The sequence below is a fragment of the Euleptes europaea genome, chromosome 20 (assembly GCF_029931775.1).
Source record: "Euleptes europaea isolate rEulEur1 chromosome 20, rEulEur1.hap1, whole genome shotgun sequence".
NCBI lineage: Eukaryota > Metazoa > Chordata > Lepidosauria > Squamata > Sphaerodactylidae > Euleptes > Euleptes europaea.
Window position 1 is genome coordinate 1,048,645 of NC_079331.1, and position 27,413 is coordinate 1,076,057.

Below are 27,413 nucleotides of genomic sequence, written 5' to 3' on the forward strand. Positions count from 1 at the left end.
AGGTGCGTATTTTATTTTCACCCAATAATTTATTTTGATAGAAATTAACTAGTATGGTAGAGCAAAGCCTCTGCAGACTGAGAGATGCAACGTCCTTCCCCAATGCTTGGGGTTTTTCAGAGATGATCACAAGCTGAGATTTTGGTAAAGGCTAGAAGCGCCTGGCGTGAGGAATAATGTGCGTGTCTTGTCTTCTACTTTGCCTATCGTCGTGATGGTCCAGAATTCCACTAGAGATCTTTTTCAAAAGGCCTTGTGCAAACATGTTACTGAACTCCTTGCTTTGGGAAAGTGACCTCCCTCTGGCCGTCTATCACCCCCAGGCAACCAAAATCTGAAGTCCTCTAGAGATGGGTTAATGTCCTCACATTTATCAGTGGGTTCATGCAGGAGAGTTTCCTAGTAGTTATGCCCAAGTGTTTCCGTACGGATGCTTATGTGGACCCAGTCCCTAAATATAAGCACACCAGTAACAGGACGCTTCTAGTACCACAGCAGTTTTTTTGTTGCTCTTTCTGACATCCAGTTGTTGCCCGGTTTTTGGTCTGGGATCATGCTTGCGCTCCTCTCCGCTGTCAGAGTTACTGAAGGACGCTTTTTCCGGAATCTCTGCAAGCCAGCCTGAGTGACGTTCCTGCAGAAATCCACCTGCAGCATTTGTAAAGAGTCAGCGTAGAGGATCGCAGCTTCCAGAGTCCGGTTGCTGATCCGGACACAGTTTTCCAGTTGGAGAGTCTTGAGGAAGGAGCAGCTCCGGAGCACCAGTGCAACAGTTTCGTCGGTGACGTGGCCGCACCCCGAAAGGTTCAGGGACAGAAGATTTGGGCACCTGAAAGCGTGAGCATTGCAAGTTAGGGGAGGCGTTCCATCAGGGATCTGTTGCTCCTCGCAGCCTCCGCCCTTCCCAGCTGCATGAAGCAGAGCGCCAGCGAGGCCGGAAGCTTCTTGCCCAGGGCATGCAAGGCTGACCCCCCCAGGGCCACTTTTCCTCCGCCTCTGCCTTAACCTCTCTGTCCTGCTTGAGCTGTTTACAAGAATTAGGGGCTGAAAGGGGATTAGCCTTCTGAGCTCAGGATATTAGAACTCTGTCTCAAGCCAGGCTTCCAAAATAGGACGTACCAAACAAGCCACAGCGTTAAGGCAGCGTCTGTTGCTAGAGGTTGCAGCACAGCAGTTAAAGAGAGCGAGCTGCAGCATCAGTTCAAATGTCCCTGTGCCCCCTCCCCTTACAAAAGATTATGGGTAGGCTACGGGTTTGTAGAAACAGAACACAGAATTTCAGCATTACATGTATTTGGGAACATGGATAGGAATTACTGTACAATGTATTGACTCCTGCCCATAGTGGTGTAAATGGCTTGCATTACTCCTCTGAACTAGCCTGTGGCGTCTGGCCTAGTTAAGGAGACAGAGGCCTGCCCCAGAGAAGCCAGAGCCAGTTTGCCACTTACCGGGAGTTGTACAGGAGGGTGACTTTTTTAAGGAAACAGTCAGATTCCAGTCCAGAAGCACTTTAGGAGACCAACAAGATTTTTGGGATATGAGTATTTGAGAGTCAAAGCTCCTGTGACTCTCGAAATATCTTGTTGGGTTCTAACATAACTTGAATCTAGCTGTTCTACTGCACACCAACACAGCTACCCCCTCTGGGGATTTTTTTTTTACGTAGTGCCTTCCTGTGGGCTACTTTGCCCCCGTTCTCTTATCTTGTACCTCTAAATCTTGCTTCAGTACATCAGTGCAACAGTTAAGGCTCACGGGTGAGGAAGAGTGGCAGAAAAGTTTTGGCGGCAGCTGGTGAGCCACAAGAGCGTTGGAAAATGCTTGGAATGCCCCAGGGCACGATTACTGCAAGATAAGGGAAGAGCGGTGAAAAGGCCCTTTGGAGGGCTGGGGTACTAGAGTGGAAAACTAATTTTGCTTTTTAAGTTGTAGGAACCGTGGCATGGGAAGGTATTGAGAATAGAGGATTAGGAAAAGTCTGCCTCTTAACTTTACAGGATTCAAGATTATTTCAGATGTTTGTTCCTGCATGAGCAGGAACCTTTTGGGAAATTCCACTGACAGGCCCCAGAAGGGCTCTCTATAGTGTTTGTAGTAGGAATTGGCAGGCCCTGCTTAAGCATCCATCAATATTTAAATCCTGGAGCCTACCACTGGAGTGAGGGGGGGTGAATCCAGGATCATAGATCTCTCTAGGCTGAAGTTTTCCTCATTGGAGGTGGGGGGCTTACCTCTTGCAAACTTGGAGCAAAAAGTCATTGACCGTGTGTTCATGGATGCTGCAGATGTCCCTCTGGATGGCGCTCTTCAGCCAGTCCTCGACATTGCAGACTTTGACCCGGCTGGAGAGCCAGCGGATGGAGAGGTGGCGCAGGGCTGCTCCTAGCACGAAGTTCCCCTTGGTAAGTTCCGAGGGAGAGTGGAAGTGCAGCAGAGTCCAGAGGGAGGGCTCCCAGAAGACATCCAGCAGGCGGCGGCAGGTCCGGCCCAGGTTTTTCCGGCTGTCTTTGTCCAGGAAAGAGAAAAGGTGGAGCAGGCACTCCCCGTTCAGCTGCGTGAGGTGCATCCCTCTTCCAAGCGAGAGCAGGAAGGAAGCAGCTGGAGCTGGCAACTGACCTGCTCCCAAGTCTCTCCTGGGCTCTTGCACAAATATGGTCGTGGAATGGCGGTTATTTTTGGCCAGCAGCTGGCGGAGAGGGTTCAGAGGTGGGGGGGGGGGCAAGGCTCAAGGGGAGGCTGGCTGGCTGGGGCCTCAGTGGCTTCTCCCCAGGGAGGGGCTCCGGTGGCAAAACAATGGAGTCATGGCTCAACCGTTGCCTTAAAAGGACCTCTCTCGCGCTCTCCCTCCTAGGCCAGGCAGGCGTGTTGTTTGGGAGAGAGCCGGGGCATGTTTAGAGATCCTCCAGAGGATACTGCTTTGCCGGTCACATGGAGCCAAGCCCTTGAGGCAGTGCCAGCAGTAGGTCTCAGGCTCGGGCAGAGGGGGAAGGAAGAGCATTCTGCCACAGGCCGCAGCCAGAGGGCTCAGCCAGGCACATTGGCTGGCTGGAATGGAACGGAATGGTATAATAGAATCACAGAGTTGGAAGGGACCACCAGGGTCATCTAGTCCAACCCCCTGCACAATACAGGAATTTCACAACCACCTCCCCCCCCACACCCTCAGTAACCCCTACTCCATGCCCAAAAGATGGCCAAAGTGCCCTCCCTCTCATGAACTGCCCAAGGTCAAAGAATCAGCATTACTGACAGATAGCCATCTAGCCTCTGCTTCAAAACCCCCAGGGAAGGAGAGCTGACCACCTCCCAAGGAAGCCTGTCCCACTGAGGAACCACTCTAACAGCTAGAAAATTCTTCCTAATGTCTAGACGGAAACTCTTTTGATTTAATTTCAACCCGTTGGTTCTGGTCTGACCTTCAGGGGCAACAGAAAACAACTCGGCACTCTCCTCTTATATGACAGCCCTTCAAGTACTTGAAGATGGTTATCGTATCCCCTCTCAGTCTTCTCCTCTTCAGGCTAAACATACCCAGCTCCTTCAACCTTTCCTCATAGGACTTGGTCTCCAGACCCCTCACCATCTTTTGCCCTCCTCTGGACACATTCCAGCTTGTCTACATCCTTCTTAAATTGCACTGCCCAAAACTGAACACAGTACTCTAGGTGAGGTCTAACCAGAGCAAAGTAATAACATCACTTTGCGTGATCTGGACACTACAGGGTGGTCCTATGAAAATTTTACTAAGGCCCTTTTTTTGTTAAGCATAAAAAGGAACAAAAAAGGTTATTAACATTTCTACATTGTTAGCCGTTGGGAAACTATACTTGCATCCCCCAGGCAGCTGCAGTGGGGACAGGCACCTTTTTGTATTTCTAAACCACAGCAGTGGTCAGCTACACAAAGCCAGCTTTTAAGGAGGCACGGGCTGGCCTAGCCCCTGCTTTGTACAGGGAGCAGCTACCCTGCTTACTTCCAATGCCCACCACATCCTCTAGCAGCTGAACTGTCTGAAATGAAGACAAAGGAAGATACAAATGCAATACCAGGCCAGGCACAGGACACATTTACTGCTGCAAATCTGTCACTTTGACACAACTCACTGAGTAAAATCCAGTGGACAAGCAAAGATCTCCACCAGGAAGAGGAATACATGTGTCGCCACAACTCACGGAATAGACTGTCCGCGTGCATCTCTGGGGGGGCGCGTGCTCTGCATCCAAGAGACGCTTCGAGTACAGGAGGAACAAGTAAGTGCATCTGAGGTCCACAGCCACATTCCAACAAGAACAAACTCCAGGTCACAAGGAGGTTAAAACTCCCCCAAGGAGGAGAACACAAAGCATAAAGCAGCTACGGAAAACACCAGCATCACTTTCAGGAAGAACGGCTGGCCGGAAAGGAGGGAAACACAGCAAACAGCCATGACGTTGTGCTTTTTTGCTGCCTCCTGTGTTGAAAAGAGGCTCTTCCAGAATCACTGCAGCTTCCTCTGGGCAGCTGTACGTTTGAAACTGCAAAGCTCCTGGTAGGTATTTTCTGGCAAGCGAGTGTTTTTAATGCCTCTTGCAAAAGGCAAGCCTGGCGTCCTATATGACTGCCATAAATAAAGCAGAACTAGAAATGCCAATTTTTATACAAGTCACGTAACACAGCTGGACTGCACTTTCCCCCAAACCCAACTTGCTGTAAGAAACCACCTGCAGGCAGCAGCAACTCTAGCTGAGCCCTTGAGCTTAGGTTGTGCCCTATCAGCATTGACTGCATTCTCTCTTTGTGCAGACAGTCAGGGACTGCTGACTGCAGGGGCAGGCGAACGGCATTTTGGTACAGCCCCCTCACTCCAAGGCTGTGTTCATAATGGGGGGGGGGGAAGAGGAATGGCAGCATGGAATGAAAGAGAACAGTTCAAGCCAATTTCCTAGAGGGAAGCACCACCTGGAATCTCTCATTTTTAATTGTGGTACAAACAAGAATTAACCCCCCCTTCTTTAAAAGGAAACAAAAAACCAGACCTGTGGAACAGTTTGTCTTCTCACCAACTCAGCTGCTTACTCAAGTGCAAGGAGTTGTGATGGGGACCCTGCCCCCACAGGCAGAAATAGCAGCACTTTGCGGGCCTGCTTCGTGAGACCACATTTCCCCCCATCCCTTTAACAAGGCAGCCTGGGATCGGCGCATGGGAACCCCAAGTGGGTCACAGCCCATGGACCCGAGACTCCAGCGCAAGAGAAAGTCTGACATAATAACAACTCTGCGGCTTTTCATAATCGGATACACATTAATCGTGCTTACTATAAGGATTCAAGTTTCTCTGATGTAAATGTGCCTTTAGAAAGCAATTAAACATTGATATAAAAAGTCAAAACAACTAAAGTAGAAACTATATATAAAAATTTAGTTGAAGCAGCAAATCATTATATGCCGAGGGTTCCCCACCCCCCACCCTATGGTGTAACTAACAAAAAAAAAAATCAGCCTGCGTCCATGTTTAACAAATCAAACGCTACTATTTACGAAGTAAAAGTAGAACCCAAGAAAAGTTTGAAAAGTGCACAATGAAATCAAGAGTCTTGGATCAAGTATTTGTGGAGAACTGGAAATGTTTTGTCCGCTGGACATGATATGCGAGAGGAGGGCCGAGGTATTAAAGTTTGTCGGCTCCCGATTTGGCCTGCCGGTCCACGTAGAAGAGAATGTAGGCTTTGGCCTTCCCCACCGTCTCCTCGTCGGTCAGCGTCACGGTGCTGTCGTTGAAATGGAACCACCGCCCTTCGTGCGTTGCGTAGGCTGTGTAGTGGCCGGAGCCAACGCTGGGAACAAAGAGATGGGAAGCGGCCTCAGGGCGAGCCGAGTTCGGAGCGCTAGACCCTGAAGGGCAGCCCGCTCTCTCGGCCGACGGGCAGAGTGGCACTCCCGGGTCTCAGGGCAAAGGCCTTCCGTTCAGCGCCTTCGGAAGCGGCAGTGCCTCAGCCAATCCAGGCCCTTTCATGGGCAAAGCAGGTACACTACCTCTGAGCCACGGGCAAGTCAGTCAATTTACAGACTGGCTTTTTAAAAAAATTTAGTCTTTGGCATTCTTTTTAAATCAGGCTCTCGGCTCAAGCTTGACACCAGGCTTCAGACAAGAGCCACAAACACTACCTTTTGTTAGCCTTTCCTACTTAATTTACTTCTATTTGAATCCGCCCTGTCGCGTTATGACTGAGATGAGCATCTTCCAGACAACTGTTCTCTTCCCTCCATCAACAGGAGTTCTCCTTCTGAAAAGCACAAGATGAGCCGTCTCCTTTGGCAGTGAAGCAGATTCTCATCCTGACTTGTTCAAAAAAGCAACTGCGGGCAGCTGCCTCTACTGTAAGGAAATCAGTTGCCACCAAACAAAACATTAAAGGAACCCGATTTAAGATAGCAAAGTCTTAACTTCTGCCTCCCATTTTTTTAAAAAATTAAGTTTAAAAAGGGTACTGATTACATAAGTGCTTCGGGATGCAGAGCATTTACAAGACGGTTTTGATATTCTTAATAAGCTAGTTACGATCATCCAAAGCAACATTATGCTACACTTCCCTTAAATACCATGGAATCATATTTTGACGAGAAGTTCTTTCAGTGGTCAAGGACTCCCTGGTAGTGCCGCCCGCATGCAGTCCCACTGCATATCATGTTTCCAGCAGAGGCAAGATGGGCTTAAGAACAGAGGGAGTTCTGCATTAACCAACATGGGACGGGGAAGCAGTTCTCAATTTCTAGTTGGGGTCGTGGCCGTACTCACTCACCCGGAGCCGTGGTGCACCACTACTGCTGCGAGGTCATACAGGCAGTTTTCGGGGCCGCTGTTTTCCGGCTGCGGGCAAGAGACACAGAAGAAGAAACTGAGAACTCTTCCCATGTCTTCCAGACCCCACAATAAGCTCCCCTCCCCTCAGCACATACTAAACTCTGTACCTCCAGCAAGTAACATTTCATGTCTAGGCCTCTAAGGGGAAACTCAACGTAGGTGTCCACTTTGTTTCTCAGATATGCCGTCCAATGAAAGCGCTTCAAATGCAAGCACAGCACCTGCAGCGTTCAAGGAAACACAAAACCCCAAACGTCTGAGCAAGAATTCCTTAATGGACACCTTTTATATAATCTGTTCAGCAAGGCAGAGGGGGGGGAGGGGGCTTCTGCTGCCTTCCCAAACATCACAAACCCCAGCAATCTAGGAAAGTAACCTCAGTCATCTTGTAAATCTACACCCTGCCTTCTGACCCCAGCAGGGTCTCTCCAGGAGATAAAATCCCACATGCTAAACTCCAGAACAAAAGCAAAGACAGCAGAGTTTTGCAGAACGAACACGGAAGGCGAGTCCCAAAAAGAAGAAGAAGAGTTGGTTTTTATATGGCCATCTTCTGGGCACTGGGGGTGTGTGGGGAGATAGTGTGAATTTCCTGCATTGTGCAGGGGATTGGACTAGATGACCCTGGTGGTCCCTTCCAACTCTGTGATTCTATATGCCAACTTTCTCTACCACTTAAGGGAGACTCAAACTGGCTTCAATCGCTTTCCCTTCCCCACAACCCTGTGAGGTAGGTGGGGTTGAGAGAGCTCTAAGAGAGCTGTAACTTGTCCAAGGTGACCCAGCTGGCTTCATGTGTAGGGGTGGGGAAACAAATCCAATTCACCGGATTAGCCTCCGCCGCTCATGTGGAGGAGTGGGGGAATCAAACCTGGTTCTCCAGATCAGACTCCACCGCTCCAAACCACCACTCTTAACCACCACACTGGCTCTCAGGAAAGAAAAGAGGAAGACACCCACGCAGTTACGGGGGTGAGAATGTTTTTCAAGCTCTGGATCAGGTCAAGAACATTCAAGGAAAGCTGCCATAAGGATGTGGTTCCCTTGTGCTTCTCCACTTGTCTCTCACTCACCCTTGGTAGTTTCTGGATCCAGAATTTCTTGGTGGACTTCTGCTTCTTTTTACATTTGTGGCACATGTACAGCTCTGTCTCATCAAGTTCTTCTAGGTCTGTAAAACTGCGAAGACAATCTGGAAGAGTTGAGAGGAGGGATAAGCCCATTTTCCACGTTCATTTTCTTTCAGCTTCCCCATTATTAAAAACAGACTACCAATTAGAAAGACTCAGGTTTAAAAAAACATACCCCGTAACGTGCAGCTTGGTCCGTTATCTTGGTTCTTGTTACGTTTATTTCTGAACTGACTTGGAATATCTAAAGAAAGGTCTAAACAGATACAGTCAAAATTAATGCCAACGTAAGAGCAGTTTGTTTAAGTTTTAGCAAAATACTCGTCACAAAAGTTTAGCTGTACCTAGGAATGGGTCGAACTTTCTGGACTCCGTCCCACAGATCAAGCAGTTGACCTCGTTCTGAAGGATGCCTCCAAAGATGGCCGTGACCACTGTGGAAGCTCCGTTTCTAGCAGGAGAAAGAGGAGCGTTGGCACTGCACGGTCTTGGAGCAGCAGCAGAGCAACGGCCCTGCCCAGCCCCAACGCTGAGCCACAGCTGCTGGGATCCCTTCCCTCTCCAATGCTGGGGAGACTTTTCCTCCGAACCAATGTGGAAAGCAACCAGCTGTCTGAACTCTGAATACAGGTATTACTCGTGTGCCTGGCTGCTCACAAACCACAAGGGTAACAAGGGAAAAGAAAACTGCAGGGGATGGATTGTCCAGGGGCCAGAAGCGGGTCACTAAATCAAGAATTTTCTAACATTTAGAGCGGTTCCTCGGTGGAACGGGCTTCCTCGGGAGGTGGTGAGCTCTCCTTCCCTGGAGGTTTTGAAGCAGAGGCTAGATGGCCATCTGTAAGCAATGCTGATTCTATGACAGGCAGTTCATGAGAGGGAGGGCACCTCGGCCATCTTCTGGGCATGGAGTAGGGGTCACTGGGTGTGTGTGGGGAAGGTAGTTGTGAATTTCTTGCATTGTGCAGGGGGTTGGACTAGATGACCCTGGCGGTCCCTTCCAACTTTAGGATTCTATGTATGGCCCCAACTCAAATCTCCTTCTAGCAGAGTGGTTGTCTGCCCGTTCCACCTAAGCAGAAGTCTGTGCCAATTGGGACATACGCAGGGAGGTGTGGCGGGGGTACGACTGTAAGAAAAAGACTGCCCAGTCTCCAGCTATCAGTGGTGAAGTGCCAGAGTTACAGCAAAATCCTCAGCATCTGATCCTTCCCCTCCCCACAGGGCCACACCTGGGGCAGGGTTCCGTGTTCCCAAAGGATGTACTCTAGCCTCTGCCCACCCCGCCCCCAAAGCCGCATCTCCTGGCTCAGACGGGGGTCTGACGTGGTCCATGACTGCCACAGTTAGTCCCTCCCAATTGTCTGGCTAGTTATGGGGGAGGCAGCAAGTGGGGGGAAATGGCTAACTGGGAGCCAGGGCTTTACTTAAAACAGCGAGACTGAAGTGTATCAGCGGGGGACGGACACAACACTTCCACTGACTTGGGGGCGGAGGGGGAGATGGACTGCCCAGAGCGTGTCTTGTCTGCAGCCTCATCGCCACTGGGTTGTGACGGCCGCTGTCACTTGGGGAAGTTTTGGGCGCACGTTCCTGGGCTCTGACAGTACCCTAAACGGGGGGGGGGGGGGAGCCAGTTCCAGGACAGAATGGAACAAAGCTGTGGAAAGACTGAAAACTGTCTCCTTACATGCAGCATCTGCTGCCAGCAGAAAGGCTGGAATTCTCTTGCAAGATGACGGAGCGCGAAATGCCGTTGAATCCTCCTTGAAGCTCTAAGTGCAGGTGGTCCAAGAGGTAGCGCATGAATTCATGGGCATCTTGCTGCTGGTACCCCCTGAACAGAGAACGCAGGGATGAGCACAACAAGTGCTGACAACAACACACAGCAAGATCCTTCGGGCAGTTCAACGAACACTGGCTGTATGGAAACAGATTTCTCAGAACAGCAGAACGGACAAACGCAGCTTTAGAAACCCCACTCCAGGCTGTGACATGTTCTGCCTTGCAGCCCTTTTCCACCGCCCAAAGCTCTCAGGATATGAAACTGCGGGGAAGGCCCACGTAAGCAGAGAACCCTAGGGGAGGGGGGGATCATTCCTGGCACTGTGGAAGCCAGCTGGCCCTGCGGTTCTGCGCCCTGACCTCAGGAGAAAGCCAAAGAGCCTCTCCGCAGCCACTCAAAGCACACCCCATCGGGGGAGGAAAGAATCCAGCAGATGCAAAACAAAATGCGCTGTTCCATGCGGCATAAAACACAGACTTAATTAGCAGCTACAAAGTGGATGCTTGCTCTCCAGATGGGCTTGCTTTCCTTTAATCCAGATGCCTTATTTCCAGGCGTTACTCTTAATGCACTCCAAGCGCTGTCATGAGGTGTCAGGAGAGGAAATGCTCTGTGGCACAAGCATCTATCCTGGATGACTTGCGTCTGAACAGAACTTGCTTTTAACAAGCTGAAAACCAAACTGGCCAAATGCACAACATGCCACCTCCACAGCACTACTCCCAAGGGCCCCCCTGCCTGCCCCAGCAGCCACATTTCCTTGTAAAATTGCTCATGTGGGCAAGAGTGCCTCAGCACACCAATGGCAGGCAGGACTGGGCTCTGGCAGCTGGGGGCCAGAAGGAGCAGAGACACAAGCTGGGTGGGACTGCTGGGGTGCCCGCAGGCGGCCTACTCAGAAACAGAGAGACTACACGTTTTCACAGTGCAGACACCCCATGTGCAATGGAATTTAACCCCCCCCCCCCAAAAAAAAACCCCTTACATACCCAAGTTGCTAAATAATGATCTGGCTCGCAAATACTTATGCCGGAATAAATTTGTTTCATTGTAGCAGCAAAATAAAAGCAGGAGTCCTGTGGCCCCTTAGGGACAGCTGCCCGTTTCGAATTATCTTCCATTGAAAGGTCCCAGAAGACAGGGCTGTGAGTCTGAGAGCCCCAGTGGCTTTCTGCAGCCAACCCTTCCCCTCTCGATTCTCCTACTCCATGTGAAGACTGTAACTCTCAGGAGAGTGAGAAGGGACGGGGCGCTTCCTCCCAGGACTTTTCGAGTTTACCTGGTATCCAAGTGAACTGACCTTCCAAGCAAGGGGCGTCAGCCACTACATTTAGAACATAAGAAAAGCCCTGCTGGATCAGACCCAGGCCCATCAAGTCCAGCAGTCTGTTCACACAGGGGCCAACCAGGTGCCTCTAGGAAGCCCCCAAACAAGACGCCTGCAGCAGCATTGACCTGCCTGCGTTCCACAGCACCTAATATATTCGGCATGCTCCTCTGATCCTGGAGAGAATGGAGCATTGTTTACTCACCGTGAATGCTCCTTCTCTCCTGAGGCGAAGGCGTCTTGGATTTGTGGGTTATTTCCTTCCATCATCCGGGTAGGCAGGACTAAGATCTTTTTTAACTTCCTGTCTTCCCTTGGCGGGAAATAGCCTGCAAACTCTCAGTTCAAACTTGCAAAGCTACTAATATAGGAATAAAAGCTCCTTTAACAAAAAACAACACGCAACAAACATGCCATTCGTAAACCCTAATAGGTAAAAAACATGTATTAAACTCAGAATAACTATAAAAAACTGTGCCGGGCGGGCCAAGACGCCTTCGCCTCAGGAGAGAAGGAGCATTCACGGTGAGTAAACAATGCTCCATTCTCCTACTGAGGCTACGGCGTCTTGGATTTGTGGGACCTACCAGAGCTCCCAATTGGGTGGGCAGAGCACTCTATTCAACCACGTTCTGTAGAACTCTGCGACCAAAGGCTGCCTGAGCTGATGACCATGTATTTATCCTGTAATGCTTCGTAAAGGTAGAAACCGAAGCCCAGGTTGCGGCTCTGCAAATTTCTTCTACAGGAGCCTGACGGTCAAAAGCCGCCGAGGCGGCTGCACTGCGTAAGGAGTGCGCAGTTATACCGTCCGGAGCAGGGACTCCCATGGCCTTGTAAGCCTGAATAATGCACATTCTGAGGGAGCGACTGATAGCTGCTGCCGACATTCTCAAGCCCTTGCCGGGATTGCTAACCCCTATGAACATGAAGTCCGAGAGACGAAAATCTTTGGTCCTATCAATAAAAATCCGTAGGGCCCTACGAACGTCCAGGGTGTGCCAGACCTGTTCTCTAGGATTTGATGGACTTGGACAAAAAGAAGGTAAATTTATTTCTTGAGTCCTGTGGAAAAATGAATTTACTTTAGGGAGGAAAGTAGGATCTGGAACCAAAACTACCTTGTCTCTATGAAAAGTACAAAGCCCCTTACGTATAGAAAGGGCTCTGAGTTCAGATACACGTCTGGCAGAAGTAATGGCAATTAGAAACAGAACCTTCATACGGAGGAACTTCAACTGCACCGTACGAAGAGGCTCAAAGGGGGCCTTAGTAAGTGCATTAAGCACTAGATTAAGGCTCCATGACGGAAACCTATGTGAAACTGGGGGTTGAGTTTGTTTAACTCCTTTAAGGAATGAAAGAATGTGCTGGTGTCTTGAAGTGGCAATGCCTTCCAACTCAGGAATAACGGTAGCTAGAGCTGCTACCTGTCTCCTTAAAGTGGAAGCAGAAAGCTTTTGTTTTACTCCCTCCTGCAAGAATTGGAGAATTCCCTGGGTGCCTGGATGTAAAGGGTCAATTTTCTTACGCTTAGTCCATCGGACAAAAGCCTTCCATGACGTGTTATAAATACGCCTAGTGGAAGGCCTGCGTGCCTCTAGGATGGTGTCTACCACCTCACTCGAGTACCCTTTGGCTAAAAGGGTTCCCCTTTCAATCGCCACGCGGTCAGAGAGAACCACTGGGGATCTGCATGCACTAGATGGCCCTGACGTAAGGTTCCCCACTGCGTTGGAATGGGCCACGGGTCCTGAATCGACATTTGACGAAGGAAGGAGAACCAGGGACGACGAGGCCAGTAGGGAGCTATTAGAATGATATCGGCTCGTTCCTGTCTGATCTTTCTCAGGACTTTGGGAAGAATGGGAAGGGGAGGGAATGCGTAAAGCAGTCCCCGAGGCCATGGGCTTAACAGAGCGTCTACGCCCTCTGCTTCTGGATGGAGAAAACGAGAGAAGAATCTTTTCACCCGACGGTTTTCTACGGTGGCGAACAAATCTACCAGGGGCATACCGAAGGTATCTGTAACCAGCGAGAAGGCTGCATGGTCCAAGGACCATTCCCCTTCGTCGGCGAACTGCCTGCTTAGGTTGTCCGCCAGTACATTTTGGATTCCCCTGATGTGCTCGGCACGAATTGACTGCAGATGGGTTTGTGCCCATGAAAAAATTTGCACCGCCTCCCGATGAAGGGGAGCAGACCGAGACCCTCCCTGTTTGTTCAGGTAGGCCTTCGTTGCAATATTGTCCGTTCTGACTAGGACATGCAAATCTCGGAGAAGGGGGGCAAAGGTCATGAGAGCTAACTTTACAGCCCTCAATTCCAATATGTTGATATGAAGGGAAGACTCCCTGGAAGACCATTTGCCCTGGGTTGTGTGGGTTAGCAGAGAGGCTCCCCACCCCTGAAGACTGGCATCCGTTATCAATTGAATGGGCTCTGTGTGAAAATAAGGAGTATGCCTTGATAAGTTCTTCAGATCTGACCACCATAGAAGGCTCCTCCTTGTCTCTAAGGATATTGTAATTAATTTGTCCATTTTTCTGGCAATGTCCTTTTGAAGGGACGGATCTGCCACTGTAAGGGCCTGGAACGGAAACGCGCCCAGGGGACGATACCTATTACTGAAATCATCAGCCCGAGAAGGTGAGCCAGGAACATCAGACTGACTTTTTTGGATCTGGCTGTTGAAGAAGCCGCCTTTTTCAGCTTCTGCAAGCGTTCCTGGGAAAGAGAGATAGCATTCTGAACCGAATCTATGTGGACCCCCAGGTGTACCATTGATTGAGATGGGATTAGAGAGCTCTTGGAGAAATTTACAAGAAAACCGTGTTCTTGAAGAACCTGTAGAACTCGGGCTGTGTGTAGTCTGGATTGTACCTCTGTGGGAGCACAGATCAGGATGTCGTCCAGGTACGGATGCACCTGGATGCCCTCCTGTCTGAGCCCGGCGATAAGAACTATAAGTATCTTGGAAAAAATTCTGGGAGCAGGGCCCAATCCAAAAGGGAGGGCCTTGAACTGAAAATGGGAATGCCTGAAAGTGAAACGGAGGAAGCGTCTGTGGCAGCTGTGGATGGGCACATGCAGGTACGCTTCCGTCAGGTCCACCGCTGTCATGAAGGTGCCAGGGAGCAAAGAATCCAGGATTGACTTTACAGTTTCCATACGAAAATGTTTCCGAGTCATCCTTCTGTTCAGATATTTTAAATCCAGGATGGCTCTCCAGTCCCCGTTCTTTTTGGGGACTGTGAAGAATATGGAATATACTCCCTGGCCCCTCTCGAGAGCGGGAACCTGTTCTATAGCGTGTATGGTTAGCAGGTGTTGGATGGCTCTTACAGTTCTGTTGAGCTTCTCTATCTTGGAGGGAACTGGAGACCGTAGGAAACGATCCTTCGGGATAGAGGTGAACTCCAGTCTGTATCCCTCGTTGATGACTTGGGATACCCATCGGTCCGGTCCGGAGGCAGCCCATCTGGAACTGAAAAACAGAAGTCTTCCCCCCACCGGAACCCGATCGGAGTCACTGGGGATTTGGTTTTGGAAACTTATCCCCTCTCTCTGTACGTGGCTGCTGTCCCTGAGTTCTAGAGAACTTTCCTCCCCTTCGAAAAGGCCTGGAAGAATTCCAGGAACCTCTTCTGAAGTCAGAGCGGAATTTAGATTGGGGCCTAGAAGCACGAAAGGGCTGAAAAGATGGATTTCTTGATTCCTTTCTAAACTGTTTTGGAAGAACGTGCTTTTTGTCTTTTGTTTCGATTAGAATTTTATCTAACTTGTCACCAAACAGCCGTCCTTCTTGGATGGGATAAGCCATCAAATTAGTCTTAGCCTTGAAATCAGCAGGCCAAGCTCTAAGCCACAGGGCCCGCCGAACTGACGTCACTGAGGCCATGGAACGGGCTGTGAACGTCATAGAATCTAGGGAGGCATCAGCCATCAGGGTAATAGCCGCCTGGACCCTCTCTAGACCACCCAAAATTCTTTGTTGATCAGGGGGCACTAATTGAATCAATTTTTTGACCCACAGAAAGGAAGCCCTCGCAAAAATAGAAGTAGTGGCGCTGGCCTGAATAGCCAAGGCAGCATTCTCGTGTGCTTTCCTAGTGAGACTTTCAGCCTTCCTATCTAGTTGATCTCTAAGAGATCCCAGCCCATCCTCGGGAACAAGGCCCGGGGTTTGCAGATCCACCACAGGAGCATCCACCAGGGGAAGCTTAAGGAGGTTCATTGCATGAGGGGCGAGAGTGTAGAGTTTTTTAATAGAAGGCGGGGTCTGTCTATTAGAGGCAGGGTTGCTCCATTCCTCCTGAACAGCTCTGAGGAAAAATTCAGGGAAAGGAACCAGGTTATGCTGTGTTCTTTTGCGAGGAAAACACTCAGCAACTCCCTGCTTTAAATTGGACTTGTTCACCTCTGACTCAACCGAATCCTCATTGAGGTCTAAGGCCAAAATGGCTTTAGCCAAAAGGGATTGATAATCTTCTCCCTTAAAGAGACGGACCTGTGGCTCTTCGCCCAGAGTGCCCTCTTCTTCCGAATCAAATTCGCCTTCTTCCCTTTCTTCCTCAGAATCATAGGAAGAGGCATGGGAATTGGATCCAGGGTTTTTCTCCTGTTCCACCCTTTGCGCTTTTAATGCAGCCTTTGTGGGCCACTGGGAGCTGGTCGAAGGGCCCTCAGAATTGGTTACAGTGGCTCTTTCTTGAGTAGAGAGAGACCTGCTGGAATATGTAGAGGGTGACTCACCCCCCCCTTGAACAGCTAGGGACTGGGTTCTCAATTGGTGGGCCTGAAAAGCCTGCCACTGCCTCTGTAGGGCCAGATTAATTAATTCATCGGCCTCCTCCCTAGACAGCATGCGACTGCTAGGAGGAGGAGGAGGAGGAAAGGGAACCCCCGTTTGCGCCGACTGAAAACCTTGAGGAAAAAAGGTGGGGGGAAAACTATTTGCTAGTGAGGGCAATCCACTAAAATGGCCGCCTGCCGGGAAGGAGGCGGGAAAAAATCCGCCCGCTGGGGAGGTAAAATGGCCGCCCACCAGGGGAGGAACATTACCGGTTCCGGAAACCACCGCCGTTCCAGCCGCCATCGAAATCGGTCTGGGGGCGAAGTATTCTGCGCTATCCGGCGACTCCGAGACGGCGGGGGCTTTTTTCCCGGCCCTCGGAGAAGCGGCGGCTCTGTGACCGCGCTTTCTCTTCTTGCCGCCCTGTAAGGTCGGCGCGGCTCGTTTGATTGTCGCGGACTTCCGCGCCTTTTTCCCCTGCGGGGCGTCGGCCGCGGTTTGGCTGGAGCTCTCCTGCTCTACACTCCCTAAGGCATCGCAATCGCGAGCATTGGGAGATTCGGGCTGTCTGTGGACCGACTGAACCAAGCCTACTTGGTAGTCGTCCACTGAGAGGAGGTCGTCCTCCCTCTCTACAATGGCGTCCGCCATCTTGATTCTCCAGAGGGATACCTCCGGGGATCAAAGCCCGCAAGAAAAAACACAGAGGGAATGAGACAAGGACAGGGGGAGACTAACCTCACAGAGAAAAAACGAAACACCATACAAAGGAGCTAAATTTTAAAGAAATAAATTCAGTCTACAAACGAGTAAGCACAAGAGCTGCGCTTACGACCTGCCAACCCTTCTGAGGCAGGACGGAACTGAGAGTTTGCAGGCTATTTCCCGCCAAGGGAAGACAGGAAGTTAAAAAAGATCTTAGTCCTGCCTACCCGGATGATGGAAGGAAATAACCCACAAATCCAAGACGCCGTAGCCTCAGTAGGAGAATAGGGATGCATCATGACTAGTATCCATTTTAATTAGTAGCCATGGATAGCCCTCTCCTCCATGAACATGTCCATTCCCCTCTTAAAGCCTTCCAAGTTGGTAGCCATCACCACATCCTGGGGCAGGGATTTCTTCACGCAACGCATAGTTAAAGGCGGTCCTTTCTGTGAACAGCAAACGAAAGAACCCACAGTGCTGAAAATCTGCCAGGGCAACTTAGGGACAGATCTCTTGCTTTGACATCAAATGACTGGTCAGAGGACAGTAACTGGCCAGAGAGGTAAGAGGAGAAACAGGATTGGGACTTTTGAAACTACTGGTGCTAAACTTCCTTGATTCTCATCGGCCAGGGAAAGGCATCCATCCGAGGGGCCTGGGACAAGGCCTGGGCGTCTCCCTTAGTGGGGTCTGCTCAGAGCATCTTTTCAGCACTGCTGGAGGCGTCCAACACATCAACAGAACAGCTTTACAACCTGAGAATGAGGAGCCACTTACCTTCTGCACAATTTTTCCTAACCGGGGCTCAGTGCTCCTTTGAAAGAGGTTCAGGGGCCAGGACAGGGAGACCTTGGAGAGGAATGACACTTGCATTTACTGGAGTGAACTGTGCTCTTTGATAGTCTTGGGTGTACAACGCCTACTGCACACAGATTTATTCTTACTGCAGAAGCCATTTACAGTGAAGCTGTCAGCGCCTAGCTCATATTCAGAGAATCAAGGAAGTTTTGCTCAGGCCTGTAGGAGCTGCACATTCTTAAGCACAGACCCTCCCAAAGCAGAGGGGTATGTGTGTTCCCGTCAGGCTCTTTGGGGTCCCTGCACTTCATACATCTTCACGTGCCGACGCCTAAAATTTCCTCACAACACTCCGGCGCTCTCTAGATGCTGAGGGCACCAAGCTCCTCTGACAGGCAGTAGGCAAAAGCCACCGTTGGGACATCCCCTGAAGAGCTAGGGTAGCATGGCATTCACGGTCAACCAAATGCCTTCCTTCCATGGAAAGACGCGCCACAAAGTCGGGTTGCCACACAGATTGTTCGGCCTTTTTCTTCCTGGACTTACCTAAAATTTGGCATGATTTTCCAAACAACGTAGAACAACGATTCTGGGCTGAACGCGGTCTGACTCCCTTGCCACAGAGCGCAGAGTGTCTTACGAAACTCTTCCACCAAAGAACTGGGGAGGAAAACCAAAGTTAATGATCAGGATGAAAAATCTACTCAAGTAACAACGAATATCCCCATTGAGTTTGTACAAAAAAGGACAGGCCACTGCCTGAGACCCTGGAGAGCCGCTGCCAGTCTGAGTGGACTATACTGACTTTGATGGACCGAGGGTCTGATTCAGTATAAGGCAGCTTTGTGTGCTCATTGTGAGAAGGAGTAAAGAAATCTAGTATTTTGTTTTAAAAGTGATGCTGAACAGAGGTTCCTCAAAATCCTTAATAATTTTCCATCTCCAGGCTTGCTTTCCAAACCTATTGGAGCAAAAAGCTGGCCTCTTAGGAGAAGAGACCCTCATTGGGGGCACTAAACTCTGGGGGGTGCTGGAAGCTTTTTTTTTTTTTGAAGTGAAATATATACCATGTTCCTTCTTATTCATTCTCACAATTGCTACACGAGGTAGGGCAATATTATCCCTGTTTCACAGATGAAAACAGAGGCCGGGTGTGTAGCTTGTCGATGTCCGTTCAGCACTTTGGAAAAAGTTAACTCATGAACTGGGCTGCACCACCAGTGAGGAGACTTTGCCTGCACAGTTCAATCAATTATTGAACTTGTGAGCTCAAGTTTTCCTGTCAAGTTTTCACCCATAATTTTACTTTGAGTGATTTTTTTAATATTACTTGTTTTTAAAAAGCCCTTCTCTCCATGCAAGGGTTACCGATTCTAAATACCAATATTTCAGCTGCTTTCCTTCACGGATCAGCTTTTTGCTTGTCCACCTATTCCTGGACAAACATGAGAACGCAGAAAAAACCACAGACGCTGCCCCACTTCTTTCAGCATCTGATGCGTCCGGTCCCACTGGAAGGGGGCTGACTTACACGCTGTTGTCTCCTTGACTCCGGGTGTGGTAAGTCCGCCGGCCCGCCGTCTTTCCGTTCCGAAGCTCCACAGCGGGCAACTCTTTGAAGTAACAGCAGAACTGCTGAATGTTGCTGCGAAAGAAGGAAATGTGAGCTTGGAAAACACGGCAGGGTGTGAAGGAAGGGGCAGAAGCAGCTCGCCATTTCCTCTGCAGCTATTCAGTGGGCATTAAGGGGCAACCTTTTAGCTGGCGGCAAAGACCAACCGTACAGTGCTTTGTGCTTGTTTTTTTTTTTTTTTTAAATCACATACAACATGAATGTTTTAGAGCTGCACCTGGCAGCCCCGCACATGGTGTGTGCGGTCAAGTCGCTTCCGCCTCATGATGACCCTATGAATCAATGTCTTCCAAAACGTCCTCTCGTTTGCTCATTAACACACTACATAATGAGCAGACATATCAGCATTTTATATTCTTTCCCCCAAATTCTGTTGCAGAATTATGCAGGGAACATGAACTGACAAAACTGGGTTGTACAGGGGCAGGCTGAAGGAGCTGTGGGTTTTTTTTTTTTAAATGTAGAGCAAAAAGTCCCAATGACACATTATTTGGGTCTGAACTTGCAGAGACTGAGCGGGAAAGAGACCTTGGGGTTGTAGCAGATAAAACAATGGACGTTTCTCCCAGTGTGCCACAGCAGTGAAAAAGGCAAACTATGCTGGGGATTGTCAGGAAAGGGACTGAAAATACAACAGCCAACATTATAATGCCCCTCCCTGTGGTGCAGCCTATTTATGCAGTTCTGGTTGCCATGTCTCCAAAAGGACACTGCAGAGCCAGAAAAAGTACAGAAGAGGGCAACCCAGACGATTAAGGGGTTGGAGCACCTTTCCTGTGAGGAAAGGCTGAGGAGTCTGAGAGTTTTCAGTTTAGAAGAGATGGCAGAGGGGGCATATAGAGGTTTATAAAATTGTGCATAGGGTAGAGAAGAGTGGACAGAGAAAACTGTTTCTCCCTCTCTCAAAGTACTAGAAATCTAGAACATCCAATGAAATTGATGGCCATAGATTCAGGATGGACAAATGGAAATACTTCTTTACTGAAGAAGTGATTAAAATGTGGGATTTGCTGCCACAGGATGTAGTGATGGCCATGGCCTTTAAAAGGCATTTAGGCAGATTCACAGAGGAGAGGTTCATCGGTGGCTACTGGCCATGATGACTAAAAAGAAGCCCCACACTCAAGAGGAAGCAAACCTCTGAATCCCAGAGCCAGATCATGGGAAGGCAGTCTGGGCCTGCTGTTGGCCCTCCAGAGGAACTGGCTGGCTGCTGCGTGAGATGGGATGCTGGGCTAGGTGGACCGCCGGTCTGATCCAGCAGGGCTCTTCCAACGTTCTTTTGAGCTTTTGCGTGTTCTTATGAACGCAATCTAGAAGTCCAGGTTCTCATACAGCCTAAGGCACTAATTAAAAAAAAAAGGTACCTGAGAGACTGAAGGATTGCATTCATAAAACAAGTATTCCCCAGATTCCGAAGGCCTGTGGCGCACAGGGCCGTGGTGTTCCCCTGCAAACCAGAAAACCAAAGAAAGAAGCTCTTAGGACAGGCCTTCTGCACCTCCAGCACAACTCTGCCCCTTTGAAGCCGCCCCCCCTCCCCTTCCAAGGATTACACAAAGCAGGCACCCATTCCACTATGCTACGTCTCAGAGGAAGCACTGAGTAAATGCACGTAAAGCCACAGCCAATTTACAGCCCAGGACCAGTTTCTGTAAGCAGAGAACTGTCTACTATCCTGCCTTCACCCACGGAGCCCAGAGGTCAGGCAGAGAGAGCAGGGCTTGGTGCAAGGCCTCCGGGAATCAAAACCTGCCTTTCCCATATCCAAGCTTCCCACCCATGATAAGGTGGCAGACTTCACACCTTCGGAACTTCTCAGAACATCTCACAAGGCAGAACAGAACAGCAGCCAAATATCAGGCATCTTTACAGAAGCAGTTTAAATCTTTTTTGTTTTTGTTTTTTTAGTACTGGGTGATGCAGCAACCCCATCAGAGGAAGCTAAACAACCAGCCCCCTTCAAACGGCAGCTGGAATCTTAGGTACCCATGAACCTGGAGGCAAGAATGCTGGAGAGCTGCACCAAGAACCCCGGACATTTAGACTTGAAAATCAGCTCCACGGTTTTTACAGCCTTTGCTCCCAAGCTGCACCCTCAATAACCCTGCAGACAATTATGTTGAACCTACGTTTATTTTCAGTAACTTGCTCTTCAGAGAGGAGTTTTCCAGAAGTTTCCTTTTCCTATGGCGGTCTGCTGTGAAAGCTGAACTGTAGCAAAGGAATAAAGGGGCTGTTAAAACATACATACTAAGTAATCCAAACAGGACACACCAAACAGACAGAACTGGGCCGGAATGTCTCAACTCCACAGTCACATCTGCAATAGTCCTCCTGTGTGCTATACAGACACGACTGGTTTCAAAGCTGCAATGAAAATTTTTACTGCTGCCTTAAAATAGATTTCTCTGTTCCCACAAGCCCAAGCTCAAAGCCAGTTCTATTTGGTAATCATAGAATAGCCAAATTAATCTGATTAGGTTTTGCTCCAGCAAGCACCCTAGAGCACATGCCCTAATTAGAATCAAAACTCCAATCTAAAATTTCTTGACGAAAGGCCACTTGGCAGACACCTCCCACCCCGCCCAAGAGCATCTCTCTGCTCACACAAACATTATTCTAAACATGCCACTTTAATTCACCACAGCCATCCAGAATGAAGGTCCCCAGCAACTGGAGCCTCATAACATCCATGCATCTGTGGATTCCAGGCCGGCCCCAGACATTTTGGGGCCTGCCTTGAAGCATCTTGCGCAACAGACATGAACACCATCAAGGAAGCGCAGCAGAAGACGTATCCCAATTACGACCCACCAACAACTTCTCTTGCACAAGCCCCCACCCCCAACCAATAAGAACAGCCCTTTAAGGGCATGGCGTGCTACTGGGCACACATGGAGCTGCCCTATACTGAATCAGATCATCGGCTCATCAGGTTCAGTATTGCCTACTCAGTCCGGCAGCGGCTCTCCAGGGTCTCAGGCAGAGAGAGGTCTTTCACATCACCAACTTGCCTAGTCCCTTTAAATGGAGATGCCAGGGATTGAACCTGGGACCTTCTGCATCCCAAGCAGAGGCTCTGCCACTGAGCCATGGCCTCTCCCCCAGTTGACTTTATTTCAAAGGTACCTTGCCAAGGAAAGTTCCCCAGTGAATTGAGCCTCGGGTTAATCAACTGGGGCCAGGAAGCACATTTTCCAAGCAAAGAGACACTGCTGGCTAGGAATACCAGCAAATGGCTGCACTACCCAAGTCCACATATGCACAAGCATAGAATTTTGTTGCTTACTTTTCCAAATTCTGCAGGTGCTCTCGGACTTTCTGTACCAGGCCCAGCTTGGTATCGTTGACAACAAAGTCATCGCAGCGATAACTGCAGCCAAAAACAAAAACAAAACACCACCCTCATCAATCTGACAGGTTTGGCTGAAACTTTTTCAATCCTTCCAATAGCTATAGCTGAACAAGAGGGGCAAAGACCTGCCGCCGGAAGAAGGGCAGCAATGGTCCCATCCCAGCATCCTAAACACGCCATGCCTTAGGAGCAGTGTCTAGGTACTCCGCTTCCAAACCTGAAGCAAATGGCACACCAAGCAGTCAGGAATGACAAGCAGGAAAAGGCCTGCCCAGCACCGAGTGAGAACAAACGCCTGCTCACGCTGCAGGGAAGGCTCTCAGGGCAACCAAAGGGATGCCAACATACATTTTATTATCACTTACGCTGTTAAACTTTTACACCCTTAAGTGATCACAAATACAAAGGGACTGGAAATTTTCTACAGCTCTGTGCAGCCTGAATTTTATGCACAAATTGGTATACAGTGCAATATTCAATTAATAACTCACATGTAATATCGGCTCTCTTTATAGGAAAAAGGACTCATTGCCGGCAAAAATAGATCTTTAAGTTATAAAAATAGGTATACTGAAATGTCAAAATGCATTTTTAAAATTTTTTAGCACACTGGTTCCCGACCTCATGACACACATAACTTTAGAAAATGCCTAAAAACCAAGAAAGTGGGGGAAACGTACTCTTTGAGGAATGCTCTTGTTCAATAACGGAGACATGATCACTGCCATATTGGATTTGTAATTCTTAATGCATAAAATCAAGAAATACTTCTCTTGAAAAAGAAACAAATATTCACATTCTGCCTCCTTCCTCTCCCCCACCCCTGCCAAATACTAACTCTCTCCGCTCACGCAAGGGACAGGAAATCTCTTCAGCAAGGAGGGCCACGTCAGAAAGACATTAGGAAGTGACAGGCAAACCGAACATAGCAGAGGCGTGGGTCACAAGGCATCCGAGAAAGGAGCTCTCTGCGGTGGTTGTGCAAGCGAAGAAGTCCTTGGCTTCGACGCTCCCCTATCACCGACACGGAGCATCTTCCGGGGGCCCTGCAAAACCTTCATATGTTTGGGCTGGCTTTTAGCAACCACCAGGGAACTGGCACGTTTCAATTTTAACTCAACAGGACGCTTTGCTGGGGTCCAGAAAATGGGTCACACAAGGACAGAGGGCATGAACTGGGGACGTTCGGCCTGCTAAGCCTTGAGGGAGAAAAGCGAGATTGGAAGAGGGAGAAGGAAGAGGACGGATGTTTCCAGCATCACAAACCAGCCTTAGAACGCTGCAATGAGACAAGAGAGAGAACCGGGGGAGGGGGAGACGCTTCAGAAGGAGCTGGAATTAGAAGGGACAGCCAGCTGCCCCACCTGTGCGCCCCCCCCCCTGCATTTACATGTTGCCAGGAAGAGCAGTCACGTGCCAAGTCATAGGGATCTGTGCCATGCTGGTGACAGCCCTTCATTCCCACGCCACCAGCAGGGTCGTAATCCACACCATCTGTCCTGGTCATGTGGGTGGCACAGCCTCGCATAGTCCTGAGAAGCACGGCAGCAGCTACAGAGGCAGCCACAACCCTGCCATTCTAGACTACATGCCAGCTAGTCCTTGGGCAAATCACTGCCCTGGGCACCCACATCTGGCTTTCAGTACATCACCCCAATGGATGGCTGTGTTTCAAGGCTAACTTCATGTAGCTCTGACCACCAGTCTTTAATTATTTCTCAACATTAACTGCCAACGGGAAGTTGCCCGTTAAGGGACGATCACTTGCAGCAGTCAAAATGTGATTTATAATATGCTAAGTGGGCAAGGCAGCTAGACCTTCCCAGCGTAAAAGCAGGCTAAAGACAACAGACTCTCCTGGCAACCGAGAATCCTAACATTCAAGATTTATGAAGCTTTTTTATGTGTCCTGAGCCTTCAACATGGGAAAGGTTAGAAATATAAACACACACACACAAGCTATTTAACATAGTGGCTAACAGAGGTTTCCAGGTCAAGCCCTCTGAATAATTACAAAAGTCCGACAGAAACACTATCAACCCAAATGCTAGAAATATCCACTTACCAGTAAGTACTGTAACTGCTGCAATCCATGCACACCGTATGTTGAACTTTCTCGTGCTTCTCTGTTCTCTTATGGTCGGCTAAAGGAATCTGGGCATCTTCATAATGTTTCTTTGCATGGCCATTTACATACCTTAAAGGGAAGATGCAGAAAGGTAAGGTCACAGAAGACTTCTGCCCAAAACTATTAAAAGCAAGCAAGCTCTAATTACAGTAGTGTTCACTCCTTCTATGCACCAATTGTCCAAGTTCTCTTAAAAGTGTTAACATCCAAGCAGTTTTTAAAAACAGTCCACCATAATTATAAACTGTTTTGGTTTTGCTCCAAATATATTTTTTGGTTAGTACAATATAACAGAAATCCTGCAATAAAAGGATGTTATCTTTCACAGATTATCTGGCATTTAATTAAAAAGGGCAGAACTTTGCCTTATCCCTTCTTGTTGGGAAGCAATGTTGTTGTTGTTTTGCACTCGGGAGGAGTCAAATATATTTCTGTGTTTCGGAAGCAGCCCCTAGGCTGGAATGTTTCCTCCAAGAGGAAGACGTATCTCTGTTTCCTCGGCCAAATCCTGACAACATTCACCCTTTGCCTCTTTTGACCAGTGTGCGTGTCGCCCTAGCGCACACCGTGGTGCCTCTGGGGCCACCCACACTTTGCAGTGGTTCCTCGGCACACTTACGCTGGAGTGGTAGGCAGGCACGCAGGCAGGCTTGGATCTACACCACTGCCATGCAAATGGCCCATTCTGCTCCTGTCCAGATGAGCTGCAGACCCCACCTGCTTGTGTGAATGGTTGCATTTGGGCTGCGAGCTGGCCACCCATGGTTAAAAAGGAGTGTGGGGATAAGTCCCCCCCCCCAGTATTCAATGTATTCACAATAATATGATACCCACCTTCCACAGTGGACACTCGAGCAGGTCAGACAGACCCAAGGGCTTTTGTTAGACCGGCACACTATTGTGGGGAGAAAAGGAGAAAAGATGTATAGTTAGACTGTGTCATGGTTGCAGAAGCAAGTGTGTGTGTTTTTTTAAAAAGATACACATTTCACTGCATTTCAAGAGTTATAGAAAAGCCAACATTTTCCACAAAGCGTTCACAGCTCCAACAGACTAAAATCAGAAACGAGCAGTGTGACGATGAAGGCGTATGAATCGGCTAAGGAGAAAAATAATGAAACCTACCTGCGTTCTACTTCTTCCACTATCGAATTGCCACTGAGGTTCAGAGTGCTGTTACCCTTGCCTTCCCCACTGCACACCCTCTTCCCCATCATGTCACAGGTGTTTCTGTGCTTCGCGTGGTTAACTGTCTAGCCCCAACACAGGAGAAGACTGCAAAGGCTGTTTCCCGCAAGCACTCTCACTCCTTCCCCTGCCTTTCCACATGAAGCACGATTGGAAACTCCATCTTCCTACAAGCCCCCCCCCCCAAAAAAAGGCACAGGCCTGGGGAACTGGAGCTGCCCCCCCTCCCCTCTAACGAGGAGTCTAACCTGTGAAGCCAAACCCCCCTCACTCCCTCAAAATCCAAGACGCCTCCCCTAGCTCTCCCTGCACGACAGACTGTACAAGCCTGCCTGCCACAAACAAAAAGAGGTTTGTCCTGATGTCTAAACGCAGCCACCGTTTACATTCGCTATATTTTTAGAATGGCCACAAGCGTTTTAACGTGTTTTCAAATAGGAGAAATGCAGCCTGGTCAATAAATCCATGACGCCGTGAAAAGCCCTACTGCACCCCAAGAGCAAAACGTGCCACCCTGTTAGCAGAGAGGGCATCACAAGAACCCAAAGCTGTTAGGTGCCCTACAAAAAATTAAAAACACACGCCTCACGATTTAAAGACAAGTCACGGAGGATAAGAAATCTAATCCCACGACATGAAGGTCAGTCGGGGAAAGCCCAGGCAAAAAGACAAGCCTCATGAAAATCACTTGAATGAAAAAGGGGAAAAAAAACATGTTTGGATGTCAGGCAGAAAGATATTCTAGTGATCAGGAGCAAAAGACAAAAGGGGGGGCTGAGATGCTGTGTGCCCCCCCCAACTGGGAATCAAGGGCTTCCCAGATCCCACTCACCCTCTCTGCCATTCAGCAGAGCTACCTGAGCCCCACAGATTCCAGCCAATCAGATAAAACACCCAGCCAGACTTGTTCACACTCAGACAAGATTCAGACTGAATAGTCACTTTAGTTCCCACACTCACACATGGGAAGAAAAGGAAGTGCAGCAAATAAGAAACAAACCTCGTGACATGAAGAGCAGAGTCAGGAGCCCCGAGATTATGCCTCCCCCCACCCCGGCAGCTTTAAACAGCATATCTGCTTTATGTACTTCTTATCCTCACAACTGCCCTGCGAGGTAGGTTAGGCCGAGAGGGTGCGACTGGCCCAAGGTCACCCAGCAAGCTTCCATGTCAGAGCAGAGATTCAAAGATCCAAGTCACTGCCACTAGCCTTACTGGTTGCATTCTTTGGAAACCGGAATCTTTCCCAGCAAGAATAGCAAGGAAGTACAAATGGTTAGTTCCCACAAAGGGGCAGGCCTCCTCTGCCTTCAAACCTTTTCTGGAGTGCAGCCCTTTTGGGTCCTGTGTGAAATTTCTCGTCTCTTAACTTCTCCCACTGGTCTTACTGTCACTTCCACCCTAAGCAGTTAGCATATGAAATACCTCAAGGAGCTCAAACCAACCACTTGAGGGCAGAGACACAAGGAGAGGGAGAAGGCCTGTTATACATAACACTGCAAGACAGAAGTCACCCTCCAAATACCTTCTACAAATGCAGAGGCCAACATGATCTGTGGACACGTATAAACAATATCTACACTTCCAGGAGGTTCGAACAAGGCTGAAACGCACAGGAACACATTCTAAATGTTTCTTTAAAAAGAACACCAGAATTGTTTTTGCTCTAATCCACACTAGACTGAAACCCATTATCATCCATCCAAGCATACACATGC

The 27,413-nt window shown here is 49.1% G+C and overlaps 2 protein-coding genes and 1 non-coding gene across 3 annotated transcripts in view; all 3 read right to left on the reverse strand.

Annotated features, from left to right (window-relative positions):
* Positions 1-483: 483 nt before the first annotated feature.
* Positions 484-2,569, reverse strand: FBXL22 (F-box and leucine rich repeat protein 22). The gene is made up of 2 exons (XM_056865955.1): positions 2,235-2,569; positions 484-829 (listed from the first exon to the last, which is right to left on the reverse strand). Exons 1-2 carry the CDS (start codon positions 2,567-2,569, stop codon positions 484-486), a joined length of 681 nt encoding a protein of 226 aa, XP_056721933.1.
* Positions 2,570-5,464: 2,895 nt separating this feature from the next.
* The window catches only part of USP3 (ubiquitin specific peptidase 3), a 29,236-nt gene continuing 7,287 nt past the window's right edge, over positions 5,465-27,413 (reverse strand). The window contains exons 2-15 of the mRNA XM_056865781.1: positions 25,342-25,402; positions 24,445-24,576; positions 22,314-22,397; positions 21,154-21,235; positions 20,389-20,471; positions 18,920-19,033; positions 17,935-18,048; positions 9,665-9,811; positions 8,319-8,425; positions 8,150-8,230; positions 7,918-8,036; positions 6,952-7,065; positions 6,783-6,850; positions 5,465-5,816 (exon numbers count right to left, since the gene is read on the reverse strand). Of these exons, the coding sequence (XP_056721759.1) occupies positions 5,651-5,816; positions 6,783-6,850; positions 6,952-7,065; positions 7,918-8,036; positions 8,150-8,230; positions 8,319-8,425; positions 9,665-9,811; positions 17,935-18,048; positions 18,920-19,033; positions 20,389-20,471; positions 21,154-21,235; positions 22,314-22,397; positions 24,445-24,576; positions 25,342-25,402 (1,472 nt within the window). The 3' untranslated portion in view covers positions 5,465-5,650. The remainder of the gene's footprint in view (positions 5,817-6,782; positions 6,851-6,951; positions 7,066-7,917; positions 8,037-8,149; positions 8,231-8,318; positions 8,426-9,664; positions 9,812-17,934; positions 18,049-18,919; positions 19,034-20,388; positions 20,472-21,153; positions 21,236-22,313; positions 22,398-24,444; positions 24,577-25,341; positions 25,403-27,413) is intronic.
* On the reverse strand, positions 22,053-22,127 carry TRNAP-GGG (transfer RNA proline (anticodon GGG)). Its single transcript has one exon. It is a non-coding gene; the product is annotated as a tRNA-Pro (tRNA).